Source organism: Pelophylax lessonae, assembly GCF_965119305.1.
Source record: "Pelophylax lessonae genome assembly, chromosome: 6".
Lineage (NCBI taxonomy): Eukaryota > Metazoa > Chordata > Amphibia > Anura > Ranidae > Pelophylax > Pelophylax lessonae.
The window spans coordinates 319,511,976-319,538,067 of NC_138773.1; the positions used below are offsets into that span (position 1 = coordinate 319,511,976).

At 44.3% G+C, this 26,092-nt stretch overlaps 1 protein-coding gene across 1 annotated transcript in view; it reads right to left on the bottom strand.

The window, feature by feature from the left end:
* The window catches only part of LOC309557562 (contactin-associated protein-like 5), a 691,665-nt gene that overhangs the window by 9,276 nt on the left and 656,297 nt on the right, over positions 1-26,092 (bottom strand). The window contains exon 22 of the mRNA XM_082260344.1: positions 4,948-5,166. Within this exon, the coding sequence (XP_082116470.1) occupies positions 4,948-5,166 (219 nt within the window). The remainder of the gene's footprint in view (positions 1-4,947; positions 5,167-26,092) is intronic.

The following is a 26,092-nucleotide window of genomic DNA, read 5'->3' on the forward strand; positions in this document are numbered from 1 at the left end:
ATAACTTAGATATATGGCGGCAAAGTGGTGCAGCTGCCCCGAGCATCCAGCACTTCCGTAAACCAAGCGTTGTTCTGTGCTTGGTTTGCTGCTCTGTAAGGTAGGGGAGATCTAATAGATCCCTGATGTCTCCATAAAGAATACTGGTCACCTGCCCTAAGCTGTCACAAGGGTGCTTGTTAACATCTGTAGATGTTTGCAGCGCCATAAATATGCATCAACCTATAGAACCACACCTCCTCCCAGCATTAAGAGGACTACTTGCTGGGGGTTATTATTGCAGCCACTGACACCAATGTTGGGGGTTACCTTTGTGGCCACTGATACCAATGCTGGGGGTCATTATTGCAGCCATTGACACCAATGTTGGGGATTAACTTTGTGACCATTGACACCAATACTAAGAGTTATTATTACGACCCCTGAAGCCAATATTGGGGTTTATTATTATGACCCCTCAAGCCAAAATTGAGGATTAATATTACAGCCACTGACACCAATGTTGGGAGTTACCTTTGTGGCCACTGATACAAATGCTGGGGGTCATTATTGCAGCCATTGACACCAATGTTGGGGATTAACTTTGAGACCCTTGACACCAATACTGAGAGTTATTATTACGACCCTTGAAGCCAATATTGGGGGGTTATTATTATGACCCCTCAAGCCGAAATTTAAGGATTAATATTACAGCCACTAACACCAATGTTGGGAGTTACCTTTGTGGCCACTGATACCAATGCTGGGGGTCATTATTGCAGCCATTGACACCAATGTTGGGGATTAACTTTGCGACCATTGACACCAATACTGAGAGTTATTATTATGACCCCTGAAGCCAATATTGGGGTTTATTATTATGACCCCTCAAGCCAATATTGTGGGTTATTATTGCAGCCCCCTAACACCAAAGTTTGGAGATATTATTGGGCACTGACACCAATGCTGAGGGTTATTACTGTGGCCACTGACATCAACTTTGGGGATTTTGATTGTGGCCACTAACATCAATGATAGGGGCTATTATTACAGCCTCTGGCATCAATGCTTTGAGTTATTATTACAGCAACTAACACCTGTGCTGTGGGTTTTGGTTGCTATCACTGACACTATCACTGGGAGTTATTATTGTGGTCATTGCAGCTAAGGCTTGGGGTTATTTTTGTATCCACTGACATGGATGCTGGGGTTATTTTACTCACACCTTTACTTCAGTGAGAATTGTGGTACCCTGTAAAAAAAAAATGCAGCCGGCATGGAGGTGCACTACAGCCTATTGATTTTGATCAGGCTGCCCAGCTTGATGCAATGCATGTTAATGGGCTATCGTGTGGCCCACTCGAAATGTTGGGTGCTGCACTTAAGGTCAATCCAGTTGACCACCACTGGATTAGAAGTCCACCTCTGTGGACACAAATCCAGTAGAGGCCCTGCCCACATCCTGCTGGATGTTTGCTGAAGTTGGATATTTCATCTTCAGTACAGAAAATTCCGGAGCTCATGAAAAAAAAAAAATGGCGCGTGTATATAATCTGATACTATAAGTTTTTGTAATATCGGCATTTACACTCCCTGGAGATTTCCTTTGACAGACAACAGGTCGGACACGTCGGCGTGTTTAGATATTGCAGTCACAAATTCCTTCCCCTTCACCGCGGCCCCGCAAAATCCTAGCCTGCCGCTCTACGAGATTTCTATCTGTCGGAGTAATTAGCGATGTACAGCATATTTCTGCATAATTATTTCGCTGTGTCTTTCACCGAGTAACCTCTTCAGATTCCCTGCCAGCTGTATTACCCATATCACACCCCCCCCCCCCCCCACTTCCAGCCTCTTCCCACTCTCATAAAACCACTTTAGCAGGACCCGTCTCTCAATAACGATGGCAACTGCCGATTATCAGAACTGTCCATTGTATCGCTGTGCCGCGGGCTGGGCTACATTTATCATACCTGGATTTAAACATAACGTTACAAAATGTAAGCATTGGTAAATGGTATCTGTACTCTAGTGTGTTAACCACTTGTCGACTGTATAACTTAGATATATGGCGGCAAAGTGGTGCAGCTGCGCCGGACATCTTCTGTAAATCAAGCGTTGTTCTGTGCTTGGTTTGCTGCTTTGAAAGGTAGGGGAGGTATCAGGGGTCTAATAGACCCCTGATGTCTCCATAAAGAATACCTGTCACATGGTCAAAGTTATCACAAGGGTGGTTGTTAACATCTGTAGATGTTTGCAGCACCATAAATATGCATCAACCTATGGAACCACGCCCCCTCAAAGCATTAAGAGGACTAGGAGGTATATAGTTTGGCAAGTTTAAGGGGTGTTAAATACCACTGCTAGGTGAATATATGCATTAACTCCCAGTGTTCAACACAGCTGGATACCTTGTATACAGAATTCAGGGCTCGGGTCCATTGGTTGTTAGTGAACTGGGTAAAGACATCCGTTTCCCAGTTGGCACCATAAAGAGCACCTGTCACCTTGCGGCAAAGTGGCGCAGCTGGGCCGGATCACATACCTAGTACATGATCCGACACTTACGGGTCTGGTGCGTGCATGCGCGCTGCCAGGGGCTCACACACAGCTTGAGCCCAGTGATGGGTACTGCGGGTTCAATGTCCACCAGCACCCACCGATTGTTCAGTACACAGATAGAACGGCAATTTATCAGTAGGGAAGGCATATTTCCTGTGTTCCTGCATAGAAAGGACATGGCTCTATGCCTTCTCTTAGTAAAAGCACCTCCCACACAGTACATAAACACTGGTTAGGCACACATTTAACCCTTTTGATTGCCCCTGATGTTAACCCCTTCCAAGCCAGTGTCATTAGTACAGTGACAGTACATACTTTTTAGCCCTGATCACTGTATTAGTGTCACTGGTCCTCAAAAAGTGTCAAAAGTGTCAGTTAGTCACTGGTTTGTCCACAGCAATATCGCAGTTCCCGCTGTAAGTCGCTGATCTCCACCATTACTAGTTAAAATAATAATATTAAGTAAATAAATATATCCCATAGTTTGTAGACGCTGTAACATTTGCGCAAACCAATCTATATACGCTTCTTGGGATTTTTTTTACCAAAAATATGTAGCAGAATATATATTGGCCTAAACTGATAAAGAAATTACATTTTTTTATGGGGATTGTTTTATAGCAGAAAGGAAAAAAAATGGATTTTTAACACCGTAAAATCCATTTCTCTGATGTTCATTGACGGACACAGCTCCTGATTCTTCTTGACTATTGGGTTATACTGCCCCCTACAGGAGTAGGACACTAGGCAGGAAAAAGCTTGACTACACCTACAGGCAGTCCCGGGGGTTATACATCCCCTATCAGCTATAGGTACTCGATTTTGTTACAAGCAGTGTCAGAAGAAAGCCAACTCAACAGAGGGGTGGGTGCTGTGTCCGTCAATGAACATCAGAGAAATGGATTTTACGGCAAGTCAAAAATCAGATTTTCTCTTTCGTTCATTGACGGGCACAGCTCCTGATTCTTCTTCACCATTGGGACGTCCCAAAGCAGTGTCAAACATGAGATGTGGGAAATAGCAGAAAACAATTCCCAAGGCTAATCATAGCCAACCAGGTAACATGGAGCTCAACCATAAACAACTGAAGCTCACCTGAAAAAACAATACACTCTCAAAGAGGACCAGGTCCTCTAAACAGCAGCCAGCAAAATCTTGCGGCAAAAAGCAGCATCCGCAAATGCCAACACATCCACTTTACAAAAAACTGTGTACAAGTGTACACCGACGATCAGGTGGCTGCCTTGCAAACCTGCGTCACTGACGCTTGATGACGGAAAACCCAGGATACACGAAATGCCCTAGTAGAGTTGCCTTTAAAACAGTGATTGTCAACTATGAGGCATAGGGGGCCTCAACTACAACCCTTAACATCATTAAAGGGCCGCACATAATGTTCATTATATGCATTATATGTAATACTAGTGAAGACTGTCTGTGAACACACCACAATAGATGGTCAGCGACTGTGGACATTCTACAGGTATGGTTGGAAATTGGAGACATGGTGCAGGACACAGAGTCTGGGAAAATGTAACAAGAGACTGCAATTGCAGGCCTTTTATAAATCAATGCACTACTGACTGCTGAGGTCAACGTTTTGCAGTTTGGACATCAGGACTGGTAATTTTTTTCTTCATAGCCATTCAGGGAGACATTGGTCAGGACCTAGGTCTAAACCTGCAACCTCTACTGTGTATCTCTTCTTGCTAAGTCGCTTCTGATACTGGACAGCTCCCTGTATGATTCCTTAGACAACACTGCCTTGTTTCTTGTTTCTCTTGAACATTGAACTCTTTTCTCCTTCAATGAACGTCCTATTTAAACCTTTGCACTTCCCGTTTTCCATTTTCCAGTCAATATCTCGCTCTTGTCACTCCTCCTGCCATCCCTATCTTAGCTACCACTCGTTACCAACCTTTAGCTTGTTCCTTGACTACACTTCCATTTGATCCCAACCTGCAACCACTTGTTACCGACCTTTGGCTTATTTACTGACTATGCTTCCACTTGATCCCTACATGTTATATCTGCTACTGGACCTCTTGCTCACCTCCAAGTGGGGTGATTCTGAGGACCACGACCTGGTACTAACATGCAGCAAAACCCACCTCCACCATCAAGAGCTCTGGTGAATGCTGGTTAGTGCTTAGACCCCACACCTCAGGCGAGCCCGTCAGGCTGACCTGTTTGTATACTTATCCAGCTGGTCAGTGGGAGCCTCTCTACTGCTATAGGCTACTGGTTTGTGAACCTGACCCCTGTTGCAATATCAATGGATGACCTTCTTCCCCTACAGTACAACAGCTGATTTTTGTGGATAGGCATTGACATACACCACTCTAATCTCTACAAATTTGGATCAGTTTGAGGGTACAACAGAAGTCATGGTAATCTAGTACTTACCTGCGGATGAGTATGTCGTGGTAACGGTGCTGAGATCACTCTCCGTGATGGAGCTACAGTTACATTCCGACAATGGCCCGACAACAGTGACTGGGGCTGTGCTGGGGTGTCGGAGAGCTGCTTTCAGGGGAGCCACTTGGTTGTACTGGACGGAAGAGAGGCAACCGACAAAACCAAATGAATTTGCTCTGAAGACTTCTGGGTCCAGCCCGGGGTTATCTGTAAGACAGGAAACAAGGGCTTTAAGCTTAGATATGACCATCATTTGTGTTAAAGAGCATATTGACCAATAAGAATTGGGAGCTTCAAGTCCCCAAAATGTTGTTGAAGTTCAAGAGATTTCAATAAGGTGCAGCAGTCTCTGGATAGAAGAAAAGGACAGCAGATTTCCATTAAAGCAGAACTCGGCCTTCCCTTCAGTCTTGCACAGTTGTACAGTTGCCCCTTTCATTCATTGGACTTCAGTTCTTTTAATTATGGAGGTTATGAAACACATGTAGGCATTACCTAAGGTGGTCTGTATACAAATGCAGCTTGCCTAGGACCTAGGGACGCCGAATCCTCCAGACTGACACCTACCCTTAAAGAAATTGTTATATTTGCATTACTCCTCCTAAGAGCCAATCCACTGCTTCCATTAGGGTTTAGGGTTCCTGAGAGGAATATGGGGGGGGGGGGAGGTTGCTGTGATATTTTCAGGAGGCTTTATACAATTATAAACAATAGCATGTTAATGAGGTGGATGGGAGGTACCAGAGAAGGCAAAATACAAGCAGAATAAACTTCAGCTTAAAGCCCTGCCCACACAGCAACTATTATGTGAGCAAACTGCGCTTTGTACAAAAATAAAACATGCTGAACAAAGTGATCAGAGTTATCAATAAACACAACAGCACTCGCAGATATCTAAACACTGAAAAATCTAAATTAAGTATAGGGGAACAAGAGGGGCGCCAGATTAAGTGTAGCGCTTAAACACCTCAATTTATTAAAACCAAAATAAATTGCCAAGTCACATTTGATAAGTAATGCCATGCATGTAAAAGTACTCCATGGCCAGACTCAAGGTACTCCGTGGTGGAGACCATTAGTATCCCATTGCAGATGGAGCTGTGGGAGGTGGCTGGCCAGTGGAAACCAGACTGGAACACAGATGGGGTCGGGCCAGAACTGACATCAGCGGGGAAGCGGGATGCTGTGGATGGTGGGCGGTAATGCATTTTGAGACTTCCTGTTTCTTCCTCAGACCTGGGCAGCCGCGATCACCTCCATCTGCTGTAGGATACTGACAATCTCCACCACCGGGAACCCTGAGTCTGGCCATGGAGTACTTTTACATGCATGCTAATAAATGTGAGTTGGCAATTTATTGTGGTTTCAATAAATCTGGGTGTTTAACTGCTACACTTAATCTGGCACCCTTCTTATTTCCCTTGGTTCTTACAGAGTTGCTTAACTTCATGGGTTCTGCCACGGGTGTTGTGGTCTGCTATTGCCCTACTTTTAATGCCCCCATATGGACTCTTATGAAATCGGAATACGCTAGAGACTTTTTTGCCTTAATAGCCCTTCAGCAGCATTAATTGTGTTGTTTCTGAGCTAAATATATACAAACAATGTGTTGCACTGTTAGAAGTACATTTGACTTCAGACGTTGCTCACGAAACGCGTTGGATGGGACTTTTGGGACACGTCACTTCTGGTGTTTGGAGGGCAGGTGGCACGCAAACCAACATGTTTACTTTCATTTTCAATGACTGAGCAATTTTACTTGATGTAAGTGTATTTTTAATCCTTTTACTCTTTACATTTAACATACTAGGCTATGACAGGTTCCTCTTTCATTCTCTTCATGTGATTGAGTGAAAGATGCAGAATATTTTATAGGCGCAGGAGCACCAATAAAGTGCACCCTGGTGTCCATTTATCAATGTTTACAGGATCCTATTTTGGATGTTGGATAGAATAGAGAGATAGATTTCATAGCTCGGTGGGAGAACGTGCCAGTTGGGGACACACAAGGCACTTTATGACTTCCTGTATTAGGGGTCATGCATTTCTGGAGAGTGAGCTGCACACCTAAACTTAATGGAGAGGAAGAGCACGATTCCTTTTCTGGTGTCACATTTTCAATTCTGAATTTTAGACTTTTGGATTTATCTGCACTGAGCCCCTCATTTGAATTATTTTTTTATGGAGATTATATATTTATAGGTATGTGTGTATAGGTATTTCATTGTTATTAGATTGTGAGAGTTAATTCTTTTTGATTGTTTGATCTTTAGATTTAATTTTATTCTTATAATAAGCAGCACTCAATATACACACATGGGTTATTATCATTTCTTATACTTTATATATATATATATATATATATATATATATATATATATATATATATATATATATATATATATATACACACACATATATACACATACAACCCAATTCCAAAAAAGTTGGGACACTGTACAAATTGTGAGTAAAAAAGGAATGGACTAATTTACAAATCTCATTAACTTATATTTTATTCACAATATAATATAGATAACCTATCAAATGTTGAAAGTGAGACATTTTGAAATGTCATGCCAAATATTGGCTCATTTTGGATTTCATGAGAGCTACACATTCCAAAAAAGTTGGGACAGGTAGCAATAAATGGCTGGAAAAGTTAAATGTGCATATAAGGAACAGCTGGAGGACCAATTTGCAACTTATTAGGTCAATTGGCAACATGATCGGGTATAAAAAGAGCCTCTCAGAGTGGCAGTGTCTCTCAGAAGTCAGGATGGGCAGAGGATCACCAATTCCCCCAATGCTGCGGCAAAAAATAGTGGAAGAATATCAGAAAGGAGTTTCTCAGAGAAAAATTGCAAAGAGTTTAAAGTTCTCATCATCTACAGTGCATAATATCATCCAAAGATTCAGAGAATCTGGAACAATCTCTGTGCATAAGTGTCAAGGCCGGAAAACCATACTGGATGGCGGTGATCTTCGGGGCCCTTAGACGGCACTGCATCACATACAGGAATGTTACTGTAATGGAAATCACAACATGGGCTCAGGAATACTTCCAGAAAACATTGTCGGTGAACACAATCCACCGTGCCATTCGCCGTTGCCGGCTAAAACTCTATAGGCCAAAAAAGAAGCCAAATCTAAACATTATCCAGAAGCGCAGGCGTTTTCTCTGGGCCAAGGCTCATTTATAATGGTCTGTGGCAAAGTGGAAAACTATTCTGTGGTCAGACGCATCAAAATTTGAAGTTCTTTTTGGAAAACTGGGACGCCATGTCATCCGGACTAAAGAGGACAAGGACAACCCAAGTTGTTATCAGCGCTCAGTTCAGAAGCCTGCATCTCTGATGGTATGGGGTTGCATGAGTGCGTGTGGCATGGGCAGCTTACACATCTGGAAAGGCACCATCAATGCTGAAAGGTATATCCAAGTTCTAGAACAACATATGCTCCCATCCAGACGTCGTCTCTTTCAGGGAAGACCTTGCATTTTCCAACATGACAATGCCAGACCACATACTGCATCAATTACAACATCATGGCTGCGTAGAAGAAGGATCCGGGTACTGAAATGGCCAGCCTGCAGTCCAGACCTTTCACCCATAGAAAACATTTGGCGCATCATAAAGAGGAAGATGCGACAAAGAAGACCTAAGACAGTTGAGCAACTAGAAGCCTGTATTAGACAAGAATGGGACAACATTCCTATTCCTAAACTTCAGCAACTTCTCCTCAGTCCCCAGACGTTTGCAGACTGTTATAAAAAGAAGAGGGGAGGCCACACAGTGGTAAACATGGCCTTGTCCCAACTTTTTTGAGATGTGTTGATGCCATGAAATTTAAAATCAACTTATTTTTCCCTTAAAATGATACATTTTCTCAGTTTAAACATTTGATATGTCATCTATGTTGTATTCTGAATAAAATATTGAAATTTGAAACTTCCACATCATTGCATTCTGTTTTTATTCACAATTTGTACAGCGTCCCAACTTTTTTGGAATCAGATTTGTACAAAAAAAAAATACTCATTATTTCACTTTGTGCGGGTGTGGCTATTTTATATTGAGAAGTACATTTTAAATTTCACCCCACAGAAGACATTCTGTAGGACGAAACAGGTAAGGACGGAGCTAAGCAGGGACATCATCACACCAGCTCGGACAGGCGGTGTTTGTCAAGTGTTTTGCCCATTTTTTCCTTGTGAGTACTTACCTTTATTTTAAATAAATTGATTGGTAAATCGCTACTTTCTTTCTTTGCACGTGAGACTACCATCACCCTACATAGGGTAGAGAGCCATCCATCCTTCTGTGATCAGTATAAAGCGATGTGAGACCTCCTGTGTGATGAGGTCCAAATCTTTTGGTAAGCAGATCTGTTTGGTGGTAGCTGGAACATTAAGCTTCACAGTGGACTTTTCGTCGTAATTTGATTTATTTTGGACTTTTTATCACTAATCACAGTTGGCCTCCCTGGCTACTTAAATGTAATATGCAATGTGACATGTATTTTTAAGAGTGCAACACAGTGTTTGTATATACACACAGCAGTAATGACAAAAAAAAATACCTTAGATATAATACACTCACTGGCCACTTTATTAGGTACACCTGTTCAATTGTTTGGTAACACAAATTGCTAATAGCCAATCACATGGCAGCAACTCAATGCATTTAGGCATCTAGACGTGGTAAAGATGAGGTTCAAACTGAGCATCAGAATGGGGAAGAAAGGGGATTTAATTGACTTTGAAGGTGGCATGGTTGTTGGAGCCAGACAGGCGGTCTGAGTATTTCTGGGATTTTCCCACACAACCATCTCTCGGGTTTACAGAGAATGGTGGGGAAAAGAGAAAATATCCAGTGAGCAGCAGTTGTGTGGAATAAAATGCCTTGTGATGTCAGAGGTCAGAGGAGAATGGGCAGACTGGTTCCAGATGATAGAAAGGCAACAGTAACTCAAATAACCACTCGTTACATCCAAGGTATGCAGAATACCATCTCTGAATGCACAACTCATCCAACCTTGAAGCAGATGGACTGCAGCAACAGACGACCACACCGGGTGCCACTCCTGTCAGCTAAGAACAGGAAACTGAGGCTACAATTGGCACAGACTCACTAAAATTGGACAACAGAAGATTGTAAAAACCTTGCCTGGTCTGATGAGTCTCGATTTCAGCTGCAACATTCAGATGGTAGGGTCAGAATTTGGCGCATGGGTCCATCCTGCCTTGTATCACCGGTTCAAGCTCATGGTGTAATGGTGTGGGGGATATTTTCTTGGCACACTTTGGGCCCCTTAGTGCCAATTGAGCTTTGTTTAAACACCACGGCCTACCTGAGTATTGTTGCTGACCATGTCCATCCCTTTATGACTACAGTGTCCCCATCTTCTGATGGCTCCTTCCAGCAGGATAATGCACCATGTCACAAAGCTCCAATCATCTCACCACTGGTTTCTTCACCATGACAATGAGGTCACTGTCCTCCAATGGCCTCCACACTCACCAGATCAGGTCACTGTACTCCAATGGCCTCCACACTCACCAGATCCGGTCACTGTACTCCAATGGCCTCCACACTCACCAGATCAGGTCACTGTATTCCAATGGCCTCCACACTCACCAGATCAGGTCACTGTACTCCAATGGCCTCCACACTCACCAGATCAGGTCACTGTATTCCAATGGCCTCCACACTCACCAGATCAGGTCACTGTACTCCAATGGCCTCCACACTCACCAGATCTGGTCACTGTCCTCCAATGGCCTCCACACTCACCAGATCAGGTCACTGTACTCCAATGGCCTCCACACTCGACAGATCAGGTCACTGTACTCCAATGGCCTCCACACTCACCAGATCAGGTCACTGTGCTCCAATGGCCTCCACACTCACCAGATCAGGTCACTGTGCTCCAATGGCCTCCACACTCACCAGATCAGGTCACTGTACTCCAATGGCCTCCACACTCACCAGATCAGGTCACTGTACTCCAATGGCCTCCACCCTCACCATATCAGGTCACTGTACTCCAATGGCCTCCACACTCACCAGATCAGGTCACTGTGCTCCAATGGCCTCCACACTCACCAGGTCAGGTCACTGTGCTCCAATGGCCTCCACACTCACCAGATCCGGTCACTGTGCTCCAATGGCCTCCACACTCACCAGATCAGGTCACTGTGCTCCAATGGCCTCCACACTCACCAGATCAGGTCACTGTGCTCCAATGGCCTCCACACTCAACAGATCAGGTCACTGTATTCCAATGGCCTCCACACTCACCAGATCAGGTCACTGTATTCCAGTGGCCTCCACACTCACCAGATCAGGTCACTGTACTCCAGTGGCCTCCACACTCACCACATCTCATCCAATAGAGCACCTTTGGGATGTGGTGGAACGGGAAAGTCCCATCATGGATGTGCAGCCGATAAATCTGCAGCAACTGCGTGATGCTATCATGTCACTATGGAGCAAAATCTCTGAGGAACGTTGTATCTATTCCACCAAGAATGAAGGCAAAAGGGGGTCCAAACTGGTACTAGCAAGGTGTACCTAGTAAAGTTGCCGGTGAGTGTATTGAACAGGATGAAATGCGTTAGAATACTGCGTACTGTAAGTGGCATAGACCCACAAATATGGAGTATTGTTGAAACATTTCTAAGCAAGAAAATAACATTTCAGCAATTTCTTTTTTCTGATTATCGCACACATTTAATATTCCTTATTGAAATTCTAATTTAATCAAAGAAAGATGAAATATGTATAGCAGACCTACAAGACTGCGCTGTAAAGGAGGTTGAGTAAAAAAATAATTTGCAATTCACTGTATTCTTAGTTCTGTGCACCTTTCATTACATATGTCAGCGGGCAAACTCGTCATCGTCTTGTAATTGGCATGGCGAGGTGGCTTTGCAGCGTCGGGGTCCTTTTGCTTAACCACTTCTGGTCCGGAAGGATTTTCCCCCCTTAATGACCAGGCCATATTTTGCGTTTCGTCACTGCGTTACTTTAACGGACAATTGCGCAGTTGTGCGACGCTGTACCCAAATAAAATTGATGTCCCTTTTTCCCCACAAACAGAGCTTTCTTTTTGTGGTATTTGATCACCTGTGCGATTTTTATTTTTTGTGCTATAAACAAAAAAAAGAGGGACAATTCTGAAAAAATAAAAACAATATTTTTCACATTCTGCTATATAACATTCCCCAAAAAAAAATTTAAAAATCAAAATGTAACATTTTAGGCCAATTTGTTTTCTGCCACATATTTTTGGTAAAAAAAAAAATCACAATAAGCGTATTTTGATTGGTTTGCGCAAAAGTTATCGCGTCTACAAACTAGAGGAAAGATTTATGTGATTTTTATTGTGTTTTTTTTTTTTTTTACTAGTAATGGCGGCGATCTGCGATTTTTTTGCAGGACTGCGACATTGCGGCGGACAAATCGGACCCCTAACTGGCATTTTTTACACTTTTGGGGGGACCAGTGACATTACTACAGTAACCAGTGCTAAAAATATGCACTGTCACTGTAATAATGACACTGGCATAGAAGGGGTTAACACAGTAAGGGATCAAGGGGTTAAAAGTGTACCTAGGGGCATGTTTTGAACTGTATGGGGGCGTGGCTTGTGAAATGATGACAGAGACCAGTGTTCCCTACATAGAAGGCTCACAGGCGCTCTGTGATTATTTCAGGGGGAAGACCGGTCAGATGTGTTTACAACAACTGCCCGTCCTTCTCTCTCAGAGGGGAACAATTGCGGGTGTCAGGTGGCAATCGGAGTCCCCAATGACTAGTGGGGACGGGAGCGCACCGCCGGCAGCACGCGCTCGCCCTCTAGCTGCAGGCACGTGACCGACGTATACCTACATCGGTTCCCGCAGTAGGGCCGCCCTGCCGCAGTATAACTGCGGCGGGCGCTCCGGAAGCTGTTAATCTTGATGAAAATATTTCAGATGCAGAGTTTTTGTCTGTAGAACATCCTTTCTCAACCAGGATTCCCCCAGAGGTTGCTTGGGGTCCCCTGAGCTGTGGCTAATTGACCTCATATATGATGGTGTCTTCATGGATCCAGGAACATCACCACTTGGCAGAGCCAGTAGTATGACACCAATCATTTTAAAGCTAGTCAAGAAACTAATACAGCTAATGCTCATTCCTGTGCAGCTAATGTTTATGCATGTGTACCAGTACACAAGCAAGCTCGGGCTAGTATCCAGCATGCGCTGACACCTAGGCGCATTTGCACACGTCTAGTGTTGAGCGAACACGGACTGTATTATTCGTGTTCGTACCGAATAATTGGATTTTTTGTACCCGAACACGGACACGGACACTTTACTGTATGTTCGGGTAAAAATCCGTGTTCGGTCGTTTTATTTCCGGGTTTTGCATGCTTTGGCGCTCTTTTCATGGCGGGCTTTCAACAGCCAATCAACAATCGTTTAACTGGTGTGCCTTAAGCCATCCCAGCCATGCCTGCAAATGTCTCAGTAGCTGTGATTGGCCGTCTGAAGCATGTGACCAAGTCTTTATAAGTTCGAGGCAGCCGCAGCGGCGTCATTATGCTGCTTAGATTCAGGGACAGAGCACACATCAACGTGCTGGCTGCTGATTAGGGAAAGATAGGCAGGAAAAAACCATTTGTGTCCGGATAGAATTGAGGGACAGGTCGGAGTGTTTAGGCAGGGCGAGTTGTAGGCATTTTAGGGATAGAGTCTGCTGAATTATATAGGGTCAGTGTCTTCTACAAACTACAATCGATATTGCTGTGTGGGGGGTGGGGTCTGCACTCAATCCTGATCTACGATCTCTTCTCAATCCTGTTAGGGACAGAGTCTGCTGAATTTTAGGGAAACTGTGTTCTACAAACTACAATCGATATTGCTGTGTGGTGTGGGATTGGAGATAGGCAGGTGTCAGTGATCCACATCCATTTTTCTGTGTGTGAGCTGCAGTGAACACAATCTTTTTGGGCTGCAGTGAACACAATCTTTTTGGGCTGCAGTGAACACAATCTTTTTGGGCTGCAGTGAACACAATCTTTTTGGGGTGCAGTGAACACAATCCTTTTTGGTGTGCAGTGAACACAATCTTTGTGGGGTGCAGTGAACAAAATCCTTTGTGGGGTGCAGTGAACACAATCTTTTTGGGGTGCAGTGAACAAAATCCTTTTTGGGGTGCAGTGAACAACATCCTTTTTGGGGTGCAGTGAACACAATCTTTTTGGGGTGCAGTGAACAAAATCCTTTGTGGGGTGCAGTGAACACAATCTTTTTGGGGTGCAGTGAACACAATCTTTTTGGGGTGGAGTGAACAACATCCTTTTTGGGGTGCAGTGAACAAAATCCTTTTTGGGGTGCAGTGAACAAAATCATTTTTGGGGTGCAGTGAACACAATCTTTTTGGGGTGCAGTGAACACAATCTTTGTGGGGTGCAGTGAACACAATCTTTTTGGGGTGGAGTGAACAACATCCTTTTTGGGGTGCAGTGAACAACATCCTTTTTGGGGTGCAGTGAACACAATCTTTTTGGGGTGCAGTGAACACAATCTTTGTGGGGTACAGTGAACAGAATCTTTGTGGGGTGCAGTGAACACAATCTTTGGGGGGTACAGTGAACACAATCTTTGTGAGGTGCAGTGAACACAATCTTTGTGGGGTGCAGTGAACACAATCATTGTGGGGTGCAGTGAACTCAATCTTTGTGGGGTACAGTGAACACAATCTCATACTGAAGGTTTGAGGGTGCTGCCTGTTCCATACTCCCCCTACTCCTAGCCTTTTAGGGGTACAAACAATAGTAATTGGGGCCTAGTGTGGTTGTGTACGTGTGATATACATACACTTTTTTGGGATCATATTTTCTATTCCGCTATTTAATCAAAAACCTTTGGGGATCAGTTAAATTGGGGGATAGTCTGTGTTGGTACGTGTGAGAGAGATCCACCTTTCCAAGTTGTTGGGGTTCATCTCATACTTCTGAAGGTTTGAGGGTGCTGCCTGTTCCATACTCCCCCTACTCCTAGCCTTTTAGGGGTACAAACAATAGTAATTGGGGCCTAGTGTGGTTGTGTACGTGTGATATACATACACTTTTTTGGGATCATATTTTCTATTCCGCTATTTAATCAAAAACCTCTGGGGATCAGTTAAATTGGGGGATAGTCTGTGTTGGTACGTGTGAGAGAGATCCACCTTTCCAAGTTGTTGGGGTTCATCTCATACTTCTGAAGGTTTGAGGGTGCTGCCTGTTCCATACTCCCCCCTACTCCTAGCCTTTTAGGGGTACAAACAATAGTAATTGGGGCCTAGTGTGGTTGTGTACGTGTGATATACATACACTTTTTTGGGATCATATTTTCTATTCCGCTATTTAATCAAAAACCTTTGGGGATCAGTTAAATTGGGGGATAGTCTGTGTTGGTACGTGTGAGAGAGATCCACCTTTCCAAGTTGTTGGGGTTCATCTCATACTTCTGAAGGTTTGAGGGTGCTGCCTGTTCCATACTCCCCCTACTCCTAGCCTTTTAGGGGTACAAACAATAGTAATTGGGGCCTAGTGTGGTTGTGTACGTGTGATATACATACACTTTTTTGGGATCATATTTTCTATTCCGCTATTTAATCAAAAACCTTTGGGGATCAGTTAAATTGGGGGATAGTCTGTGTTGGTACGTGTGAGAGAGATCCACCTTTCCAAGTTGTTGGGGTTCATCTCATACTTCTGAAGGTTTGAGGGTGCTGCCTGTTCCATACTCCCCCTACTCCTAGCCTTTTAGGGGTACAAACAATAGTAATTGGGGCCTAGTGTGGTTGTGTACGTGTGATATACATACACTTTTTTGGGATCATATTTTCTATTCCGCTATTTAATCAAAAACCTCTGGGGATCAGTTAAATTGGGGGATAGTCTGTGTTGGTACGTGTGAGAGAGATCCACCTTTCCAAGTTGTTGGGGTTCATCTCATACTTCTGAAGGTTTGAGGGTGCTGCCTGTTCCATACTCCCCCTACTCCTAGCCTTTTAGGGGTACAAACAATAGTAATTGGGGCCTAGTGTGGTTGTGTACGTGTGATATACATACACTTTTTTGGGATCATATTTTCTATTCCGCTATTTAATCAAAAACCTTTGGGGATCAGTTAAATTGGGGGATAGTCTGTGTTGGTACGTGTGAGAGAGATCCACCTTTCCAAGTTGTTGGGGTTCATCTCATACTTCTGAAGGTTTGAGGGTGCTGCCTGTTCCATACTCCCCCTACTCCTAGCCTTTTAGGGGTACAAACAATAGTAATTGGGGCCTAGTGTGGTTGTGTACGTGTGATATACATACACTTTTTTGGGATCATATTTTCTATTCCGCTATTTAATCAAAAACCTTTGGGGATCAGTTAAATTGGGGGATAGTCTGTGTTGGTACGTGTGAGAGAGATCCACCTTTCCAAGTTGTTGGGGTTCATCTCATACTTCTGAAGGTTTGAGGGTGCTGCCTGTTCCATACTCCCCCTACTCCTAGCCTTTTAGGGGTACAAACAATAGTAATTGGGGCCTAGTGTGGTTGTGTACGTGTGATATACATACACTTTTTTGGGATCATATTTTCTATTCCGCTATTTAATCAAAAACCTCTGGGGATCAGTTAAATTGGGGGATAGTCTGTGTTGGTACGTGTGAGAGAGATCCACCTTTCCAAGTTGTTGGGGTTCATCTCATACTTCTGAAGGTTTGAGGGTGCTGCCTGTTCCATACTCCCCCTACTCCTAGCCTTTTAGGGGTACAAACAATAGTAATTGGGGCCTAGTGTGGTTGTGTACGTGTGATATACATACACTTTTTTGGGATCATATTTTCTATTCCGCTATTTAATCAAAAACCTCTGGGGATCAGTTAAATTGGGGGATAGTCTGTGTTGGTACGTGTGAGAGAGATCCACCTTTCCAAGTTGTTGGGGTTCATCTCATACTTCTGAAGGTTTGAGGGTGCTGCCTGTTCCATACTCCCCCCTACTCCTAGCCTTTTAGGGGTACAAACAATAGTAATTGGGGCCTAGTGTGGTTGTGTACGTGTGATATACATACACTTTTTTGGGATCATATTTTCTATTCCGCTATTTAATCAAAAACCTTTGGGGATCAGTTAAATTGGGGGATAGTCTGTGTTGGTACGTGTGAGAGAGATCCACCTTTCCAAGTTGTTGGGGTTCATCTCATACTTCTGAAGGTTTGAGGGTGCTGCCTGTTCCATACTCCCCCTACTCCTAGCCTTTTAGGGGTACAAACAATAGTAATTGGGGCCTAGTGTGGTTGTGTACGTGTGATATACATACACTTTTTTTGATCATATTTCCTATTCCGCTATTCAATAAAAACCTTTGAGGATCAATTGAATTGCGGGATAGTCTGTGTCGGTACGTGTGAGAGAGATCCACCTTTCCAAGTTGTTGGGGTTCATCTCATACTTCTGAAGGTTTGAGGGTGCTGCCTGTTCCATACTCCCCCTACTCCTCATCTAGCCTTTTAGGGGTACAAACAATAGTAATTGGGGCCCAGTGTGGTTGTGTACGTGTGATATACATACACTTTTTTTGGATCATATTTTCTATTCCGCTATTTAATTTAACTGGGCCTCCATGCGAGACCTGTGTGCCTTGTTGCGCTGTTTTGAGTACTCCACCAACATGGCCAGTGGCAATGACGCCGTTCTCAGCTTAACTATCCCACTTCCATGCCTCCTTGAAAAAACAATTCGGGCGATGATGGAAGAGGATGTGGCACAGGATGAGGAGGAGGAGGAGGATGAAGAGGTAACATTTCCAAGGCTTTCAGGGCAGTCATTCGCAAGGGGCTCCGAGGGTGGGTTCCTGCACACGCAAACGCCAGGGACGCAATTGTCCAGCAGGGGCACAGTTCTGGAGGATGAGGAGGATGAGGAGGAGGAGGAGCTGGAGGAGGAGATGGAACCATGTTCACAGCAGGGTGGCACCCAGGCCAGCTCATGGCCATCACTGGTGCGTGGCTGGGGGGATACAGAGGACACGGACCATACACCTCCCACAGAGGACAGCCTTTCGTTGCCTCTGGGCAGCCTGGCACACATGAGCGATTACATGCTGCAGTGTCTCCACAACGACCGCCGAGTTGCCCACATTCTAACTTGTGCTGATTACTGGGTGGCCACGCTGCTGGATCCCCGTTACAAGGACAACGTACCGTCCTTAATTCACTCACTGGAGCGCGATCGCAAGATGCGCGAGTACAAGCGCACGCTGGTAGACGCCATGCTGCTGGCATTCCCATCTGACAGCGGGGCCACAGTGGAAGCACAAGGCAGAGGAGGAGGAGGAGGAGGTCGCCAACGCAACCAGGGCACCGCCAGCACCTCAGAAGGCAGGGTTAGCATGGCCGAAATGTGGAAAAGCTTTGTCAGCACGCCACAACAAACAGCAGCACCAGCAGCTCAGATGGAACGTCTTAGCAGGAGGCAGCATTTTACCAACATGGTGGAGCAGTATGTGTGCACACGCCTACATGTAGTGAATGACGGGTCTGCCCCCTTCAACTTCTGGGTCTCCAAATTGGGCACATGGCTTGAGCTTGCCCTTTACGCCTTGGAGGTGCTGGCGTGCCCTGCAGCCAGTGTATTATCTGAACGGGTATTTAGCACGGCTGGGGGCGTTATAACAGACAAGCGCAGCCGCCTGTCCAGAGACAATGTGGACAAGCTCACGTTCATTAAAATGAACCAGGCATGGATCCCACGGGACTTTTCCGTACCTTATGCAGAATAGCAATGGATACCGACCTTACCCACCCATTGTTCCATTTTTGCTCTTTCTCACTCTTTTGGGGTGTACCCTCATTTAACATTTTTGAAAAGAAGCAGTGTTGGCTACCTCGTCCTCCTCCTCAGGGCCAGATTAATGTAGGGGCTATTGGAGCTGCAGCTCCAGGCCCCTACCTTTTATATAGGCCCCGGGTTGGCCATATTCACTGTTACCGCTCTTCTGTCACTTGTAAACACAGAAGTCTGGCTTCTATGCTCGCTTCCCCAGGCAGCACCCTCAGAACCTCCCCACACAGCGTGAAGGCCGGACAAGGAGGGACAGTTGGCGATGCATGGATGTGTTTATGGGCTTCAGAGACAGCATCCCATGTTGAATTAGGCATGCATGGCTGCACCCTTCCTCCTCTGGGTGCATGGCAAGGCACGGCCCTTAAGGCCCTTCAAAATCCTCAGCACCAAGCCCATGATGCTGTTAATCCGGCCCTGGTCCTCCTCCACCGCCGCTTCCACCTACACCGCCCATAGGTGTGCGCAGCCTATTGCATTAAGGTGTGCACCCCAAAGTTGAAATACACATGCATGTGTTTGCCAGCAGGGAGAGTAATGTATCGGGGCCATGTACCTGTAGGCAAGGAGAAATAGAGCAGAGCAGGTCCCAGGGAGATCTTTCCCATCTCCTCACTGGCAATGCTATGTGCCCTAGGTGATTAGGGTGTGCCCAGGCACACCCAGCACACCCTGTGCGCACGCCTATGTCACCGCCACATCCACCACCACCTCAACCTCCCTCCTACTCCATATGGGCCTCGTCCTTCAGAGATGAAGAAGAACATTGTTTTATTTTTCTGTTTTTTTTTGTTGTTTTAAGTTATTTCCCTATCCACATTTGTTTGCAGAGCACTTGCCATGCTCTTAATTACGTTTTGCTGCCATTTGCAGCACTCTAGCCCTTTCCTTTGGTGTTTTAGAGCCATTTTAGTGCCTTAAAGTTCGGGTCCCCATTGACTTCAATGGGGTTCGGTGTCCGGGAAAAGTTCGGTAAAAGTCCGGGACACGGACCCGGACTTTTTTTTAAAGTTCGGCCGAACCCGTCGAACACGGACATCTAGGTGTCCGCTCAACCCTACACACGTCCATGCTCATGGACGCAAGGTTGCCTGCTTTGTGCTAATCGCTGGATGTTCCTCAGCTTCCCTGTGTTCCCGTGTTCCTGCTTTGCTGACAGATCTTCTGTTGCTGACCCGGCTTGTTCCTGACCTTGCTCTGTGGATCCTGGATACTGACCTCAGCTTGCTTCTGACTGTACTCTGCCTGCTTTCCTGGTACTGAGCTTAGCCTGCTTCCTGACCACACTGCTGCCTGACTGTGTATGGCCCTGTCTCCCCAGGACTATGTCTCTGATCGTGGCTGTCACCTGCTACCAAGCTACCAGCACCCGTGTTTTTTTGAGCCTTGTACTTCTGTCACCACATTCAGGGATGCTTGGACCAGAGACGCAAGATAAGCCCTCTCCTCAACTAGGCCTCCAACCATGGTACTGGCAGCCACCTTGGTTGAAGGCCTAGCTACCCACCAAGCAAGGGTCATTCTTCCCACTGACCACCAAGCATGGGGCATTCTTCCCACTGACCACCAAGCATGGGGCATTCTTCCCACTGACCACCAATATATGGAACATTTTTCCCACTGACCACCAAAGTAAGGAGCATTCTTCCCACTGACCATCAATGTAAGGAACATTCTTCCCACAGACCACCAATGTAGGGAACATTCTTCCTACTGACCACCAATGTAAAGGACATTCTTTGCACTGACCACCAATGTAAAGGACATTCTTCTCACTGACCACCAATGTAGGGAACATTCTTCCTACTGACCACCAATGTAAAGGACATTCTTCTCACTGACCACAAATGTAAGGAGCATTCTTCCTTCTGACCACCAATGTAAAGGACATTCTTCACAATGAATACCAATGTAAGGAGCATTCTTTCCACTGACCACCAAGCATGGGTCTTTCTTCCCACTGACCACCAACAAAAGGAGCATTCTTCCTACTGACCACCAATGTAAGGAACATTCTTTCCCACTGACAACCAATCTAAGGAGCATTCGTCCCACTGGATTCCATTAATATATATCACATAGTTTGTAGATGCTATAACGTTTGCATAAACCCTTATTGCGATTTTTTTTTTAACAAAAACATGTAGCAGAATACATATTTGCCTAAATTGATGATGATTTTTTTTTTTTTTTAAATTATTGGAAATGTTTTATAGTAGAACGTAAAAAATATATATTTTTTCAGAATTGTAAATTTTTTTGCTTATAGCGTCTCCGGGGAGATGGACGGGACAGCGGCGTTCAGAGGCCTCCTTACCTTAGGGGGCAGATGACAAGGATCGGAGGTAGGGCTGCTGCTCCGCGCTCCAGGTTCTCCTTGTTTCGGGGACGTTGCTTCTCCTCCCAAACAGAACAAACAGAAAGTAGGTCCTGAGACCCCAATTGGCCGGGAGTCCTAAGACTTCCTGGCCAATCGGGTCTTAGAAGACACTTCCTGATTGGTAGCGAGGAGAATCAGAAGGACAATAGCGAATATTAATTTGCTATTGTCACACAACTGGGTGGGCTTGGGGGCGCAGTGCTCTGCCCCCGAGCCCACCCTTTTTTGAAGCCAATTAACCACTTGCCGACTGCCTAACGCCGATCTACGTCGGCAGTCAGCCCCTCACAGGCAAAGTGACGTAAGTCTACGTCGCTAGACTGTGAGGGTTTAGGGAGCGAGCGCGCGCCCCCAGAGGCGCGCTCCTGCTCCCGCGCGGTCACGCACCCCCCGCACGTGTGACCAGCGGACCCGATGTCCGCCGGTCACTTGGCGATCGTCGGGGGAGAGGGAGAAAGGCATTCTCCCCTGTGTATGAAGGATGATCATACGGTTCTACTATGTAGAACCGTTGATCACTGTTCATACATATGAAGCCACAGCCAATCACAGTAGAAAGCACGCCCCTAGGGACACACATAGCCCCGCCCTTTTAAAAAAGTTAACCCCTTCACTGCCAGTGTATTTTTACAGCATATGTATAGCACTGATTACTGTAGAAATGTCACTGGTAACCCCAAAAGTGTCAAAAATCTCAGTCAAGGGTCTGATCTGTCCGCCGCAATGTCGCAGTCCCGCAAAAATAATTGCAGATCGCCGCCATTACGCGTTAAAAAAAAAACAACAAAAATGACAAAAATCTTTCCCTTTGTTAGTAAACGCGATAACTTTTGCGCAAACCAATCAAAATAAGCTTTTTGCGATTTTTTTTACCAAACATATGTAGCATAAAACAAATTGGCCGAAAATGTTAAAAAATTTAGATTTTTACATTTTTTTGGGGAGGAATTTCATATAAAAATATGTGAAAAATATTGCTATTTTTGCAAAATTTACGCTCTTTTTTTGTTTATAACGCATGATCAAAAAATCGCACAGGTGATCAAATACTACCAAAAGAAAGCTCTGTTTGTGGGGAAAAAAAGGACGCCAAATTCGTTTAGATATAGCGTCGCATGACCGCGCAATTGTCCGTTAATGTCACGCAGTGCAGAATCGCAAAATACCCCCTGGTCAGGAAGGGGGTAAAATCATCCGGGGCTTAAGTGGTTAAAGCCTCAGGCTCTAATCACGTGCTTTAAAAAAAAAAAACCCTATTGAAATTCTTGCGTCCGGAACCCTGCATGTAGATTAGGAGCCGGGCACATAGATTAGGGGGGAGGCGCTCCTGCACCCCGTACGGACGGGCCACCACTGTTGTTGGGTATGATAAAAAACTATGAAAGCATATAAGAGGGCATTAATGTGTATATACGGGAAGACCCCTGATATAAATACAAATACAGATGTTGGAAGTAGTGGACACAGAAGTGGGCTCAAGTTATTGCTCTAACGATCGTGGCGATACCTCACATGTGTGTTTTGAACACCGTTTACATATGTGGGCGGGACTTGCGTATGCATTTGCTTCTGTGCGCAAGCTAACAGGGACAGGGCGCTTTAATATATTTTGTTTTTTTTCCTATTTATTCTATCTATTATTTTTTCATTTTTACACATTTTAAAAAAATAAATACATTTTCATCATTTTTATTCCTATTACAAGGAATGTAAACATCCCTTGTACTAGAAATACACAGGACAGGTCATCTTTAATGTGAGAATTGGGGTCAAAAAGACCTCACATCTCACATCTACACTAAAAGAAAAAAAAAAAGTAATTTTTTTTCATCTTGAAAAAAAATGGGCTCTTTAAATCGGTTGCTAGGAAGCGACGTATGACGTCACTCTGGTCCTCCACGGCCATAGAGTGGAGTGGGGGCCATCTTGCCCTCACTCGACTTCCTGAGAGGAGAACGGACCGGATCGTTTTCCCCACTACCGACGGCTCCGGTAAGCGGGGAAAAATGACCGTAAAGCGGCACGGGGGGCACCTCTCCCGCCGCCCATAAGTTTGATCCCGCCGCTGGAACCACCTTTGTGTTAAAGCAGAACGCCCGCAGTTTAAAAAAATACCAGGGTTATGGCAGCTATCTGCTGCCATAACCCAGATATTTAACGTCAAATTACGGGCGTAAAACTGCGGCGGGCACTCCGAAAGTGGTTAAGCAGCGTGTTTTTTTTTAGAGCTAGCATTGTTATTATACCACTGACCTTATCAGAGCGTTAATAGACTATCATAGGAATAGACAAGATAATATATATTTATGATAAATAGGGGAGGCCATAAACTATCTAATTCAGTCAGAATTTGTATTTTTTTATTTTATTTTTTTTTATTTTATTTTATTTTTTCTTTGATTTGGTAATAAATAAGAACCATTTTTATTGAGGCAGGCAATTAATTCCCACAAAAGTTTTGAAATATTTTCAGATTTATTTCCCTGTTTTTTTTTTTTTTTTATTAATTTTTTTCTTGTACATGATTTGGTAATAAATAAGAACCATTTTTATTGAGGCAGGCAATTAATTCCTACAAAAGTTTTGAGATATTTTCCGATTTATTTCCCTGTTTTTTTTTTTAAATTTATTTATTTATTTTTTTCTTGTACAGTAAACCCCCCTCCATTGCGGGGGTTACGTTCCGGACCCAGCCGCGAAAAGTGAAATTCCGCGAAATAGAAAAACCCTATTAAAATGCATTGTAGGCATGTTTTTTTATTGTCACTGTACGTGTAAAAGCATTTTAAGGTCTTTAAACACACTTAGAAACTCATTTAAACACATAAAAGATACTGAGAGACAGAGCAAGAGCTATGGAAATCACAAAAATATTTCATTTTTAATGATTTATATAGTAAAATAACATTACAAAAAAAAAACGCGAATTACCGGGACCGCAAAAACTGAACCGCGATGGAGCGGGGGATTACTGTACATGATTTTGTATTAAATAAGAACCATTTTTATTGAGGCAGGCAATTAATTCCTACAAAAGTTTTGAGATATTTTCAGATTTATTTCCCTGTTTTTTTTTCTGTTTCTTTTTTCCAGTTCCTTGCTCTATGAGCACTACACGTAGCTGACATTACAATTTGTTTCACAAGGCTATTGTTATTTCAGAGATCGACCTCGGAATTGTAGCACAGAATAATGGATTGCCTGCAGCCATCCTGTAGCAGAAACAATTCCTTCTAATAAGGCCGGCAGAGCGGGAGATATACGCGGCGATAGCAGCTCGCTGAGAAATCCAGCGCAGGGAGCCAAGGCGAGCTTCCGCATCGCTGGGACGCCGCGTTCTGATGGCGGAGGGCGTGATGTGTGTGCTGAGTCGGCCCGCCGCAGTCTGTTCCAGCCACGGGCGACATATGGCGCTCCCTATCCGCGCAGGTCATCGGAATGGATTGTTGCTCTTGTTTTGCGAGGAAAGCGCCCAAGTGGCGGTATTAGTCATGTGAGCTTTCCGGGGTTGTCAAAAATCATTACTCAGCGGCGATGCAGGTAGAGAATTGTTGTAGAGGAAACGAAATGTTGAATAAAAGATAAAAAAATTAATCTGCGCAGGGCTCAGCAACACATCAAATTACTGAGCCAGACAGAAATCAGCGTGATGGCAGCCTCAATTTATTTTTCTCTTTTTTTTTTGTTAGTCGGGAAGAATTAAAATTTAAATCAGGTTTTTAATTCTGTCTGTTGTAAACAAAAACCTTAAATTGTGATTAAAAATGATCTATTAAAGGTTTATATATATATATATATATATATACAAACCCAATTCCAAAAAAGTTGGGACTCACAACTAACAAATCTCATAAACGTATATTTTATTCACAATATAATATAGATAACATATCAAATGTTGAAAGTGAGACATTTCGAAATGTCATGCCAAATATTGGCTCATTTTAGATTTCATTAAAGAGCTACACATTCCAAAAAAGTTGGGACAGGTAGCAATAAGAAGCTGGAAAAGTTAAATGTACATATAAGGAACAGCTGGAGGACCAATCTGCAACTTATTAGGTGAATTGGCAACATAATTGGGTATAGAAAGAGCCTCTCAGGGTGGCAGTGTCTCTCAGAAGTCAAGATGGGCAGAGGATCACCAATTCCCCCAATGCTGCGGGGAAAAATAATGGAGCAATATCAGAAAGGAGTTTATCAGAGAAAAATTGCAAAGAGTTTGAAGTTCTCATCATCTACAGTGCATAATATCATCCAAAGATTCAGAGAATCTGGAACAATCTCTGTGTGTAAGGGTCAAGGCCGGAAAACCATACTGGATGGCGGTGATCTTTGGGCCCTTAGACGGCACTGCATCACATACAGGACTGCTACTGTAATGGAAATCACAACATGGGCTCAGGAATACTTCCAGAAAACCTTGTCGGTGAACACAATCCACCGTGCCATTCACCGTTGCCGGCTAAAACTCTATAGGCCAAAAAAAGAAGCCATATCTAAACATGAGCGCATCTAAGCGCAGGCGTTTTCTCTGGGCCAAGGCTCATTTATAATGGACTGTGGCAAAGTGAAAACTGTTCTGTGGTCAGACCAATCAAAATTTGAGGTTCTTTTTGGAAAACTGGGACGCCATGTTATCCGGACTAAAGAGGACAAGGACAACCCAAGTTGTTATCAGCACTCAGTTCAGAAGCCGGCATCTCTGATGGAATGGGGTTGCATGAGTGCGTGTGGCATGGGCAGCTTACACATCTGGAAAGGCGCCATCAATGCTGAAAGGTATATCCAAGTTCTAGAACAACATATGCTCCCATCCAGACGTCGTCTCTTTCAGGGAAGACCTTGCATTTTCCAACCTGACAATGCCAGACCAC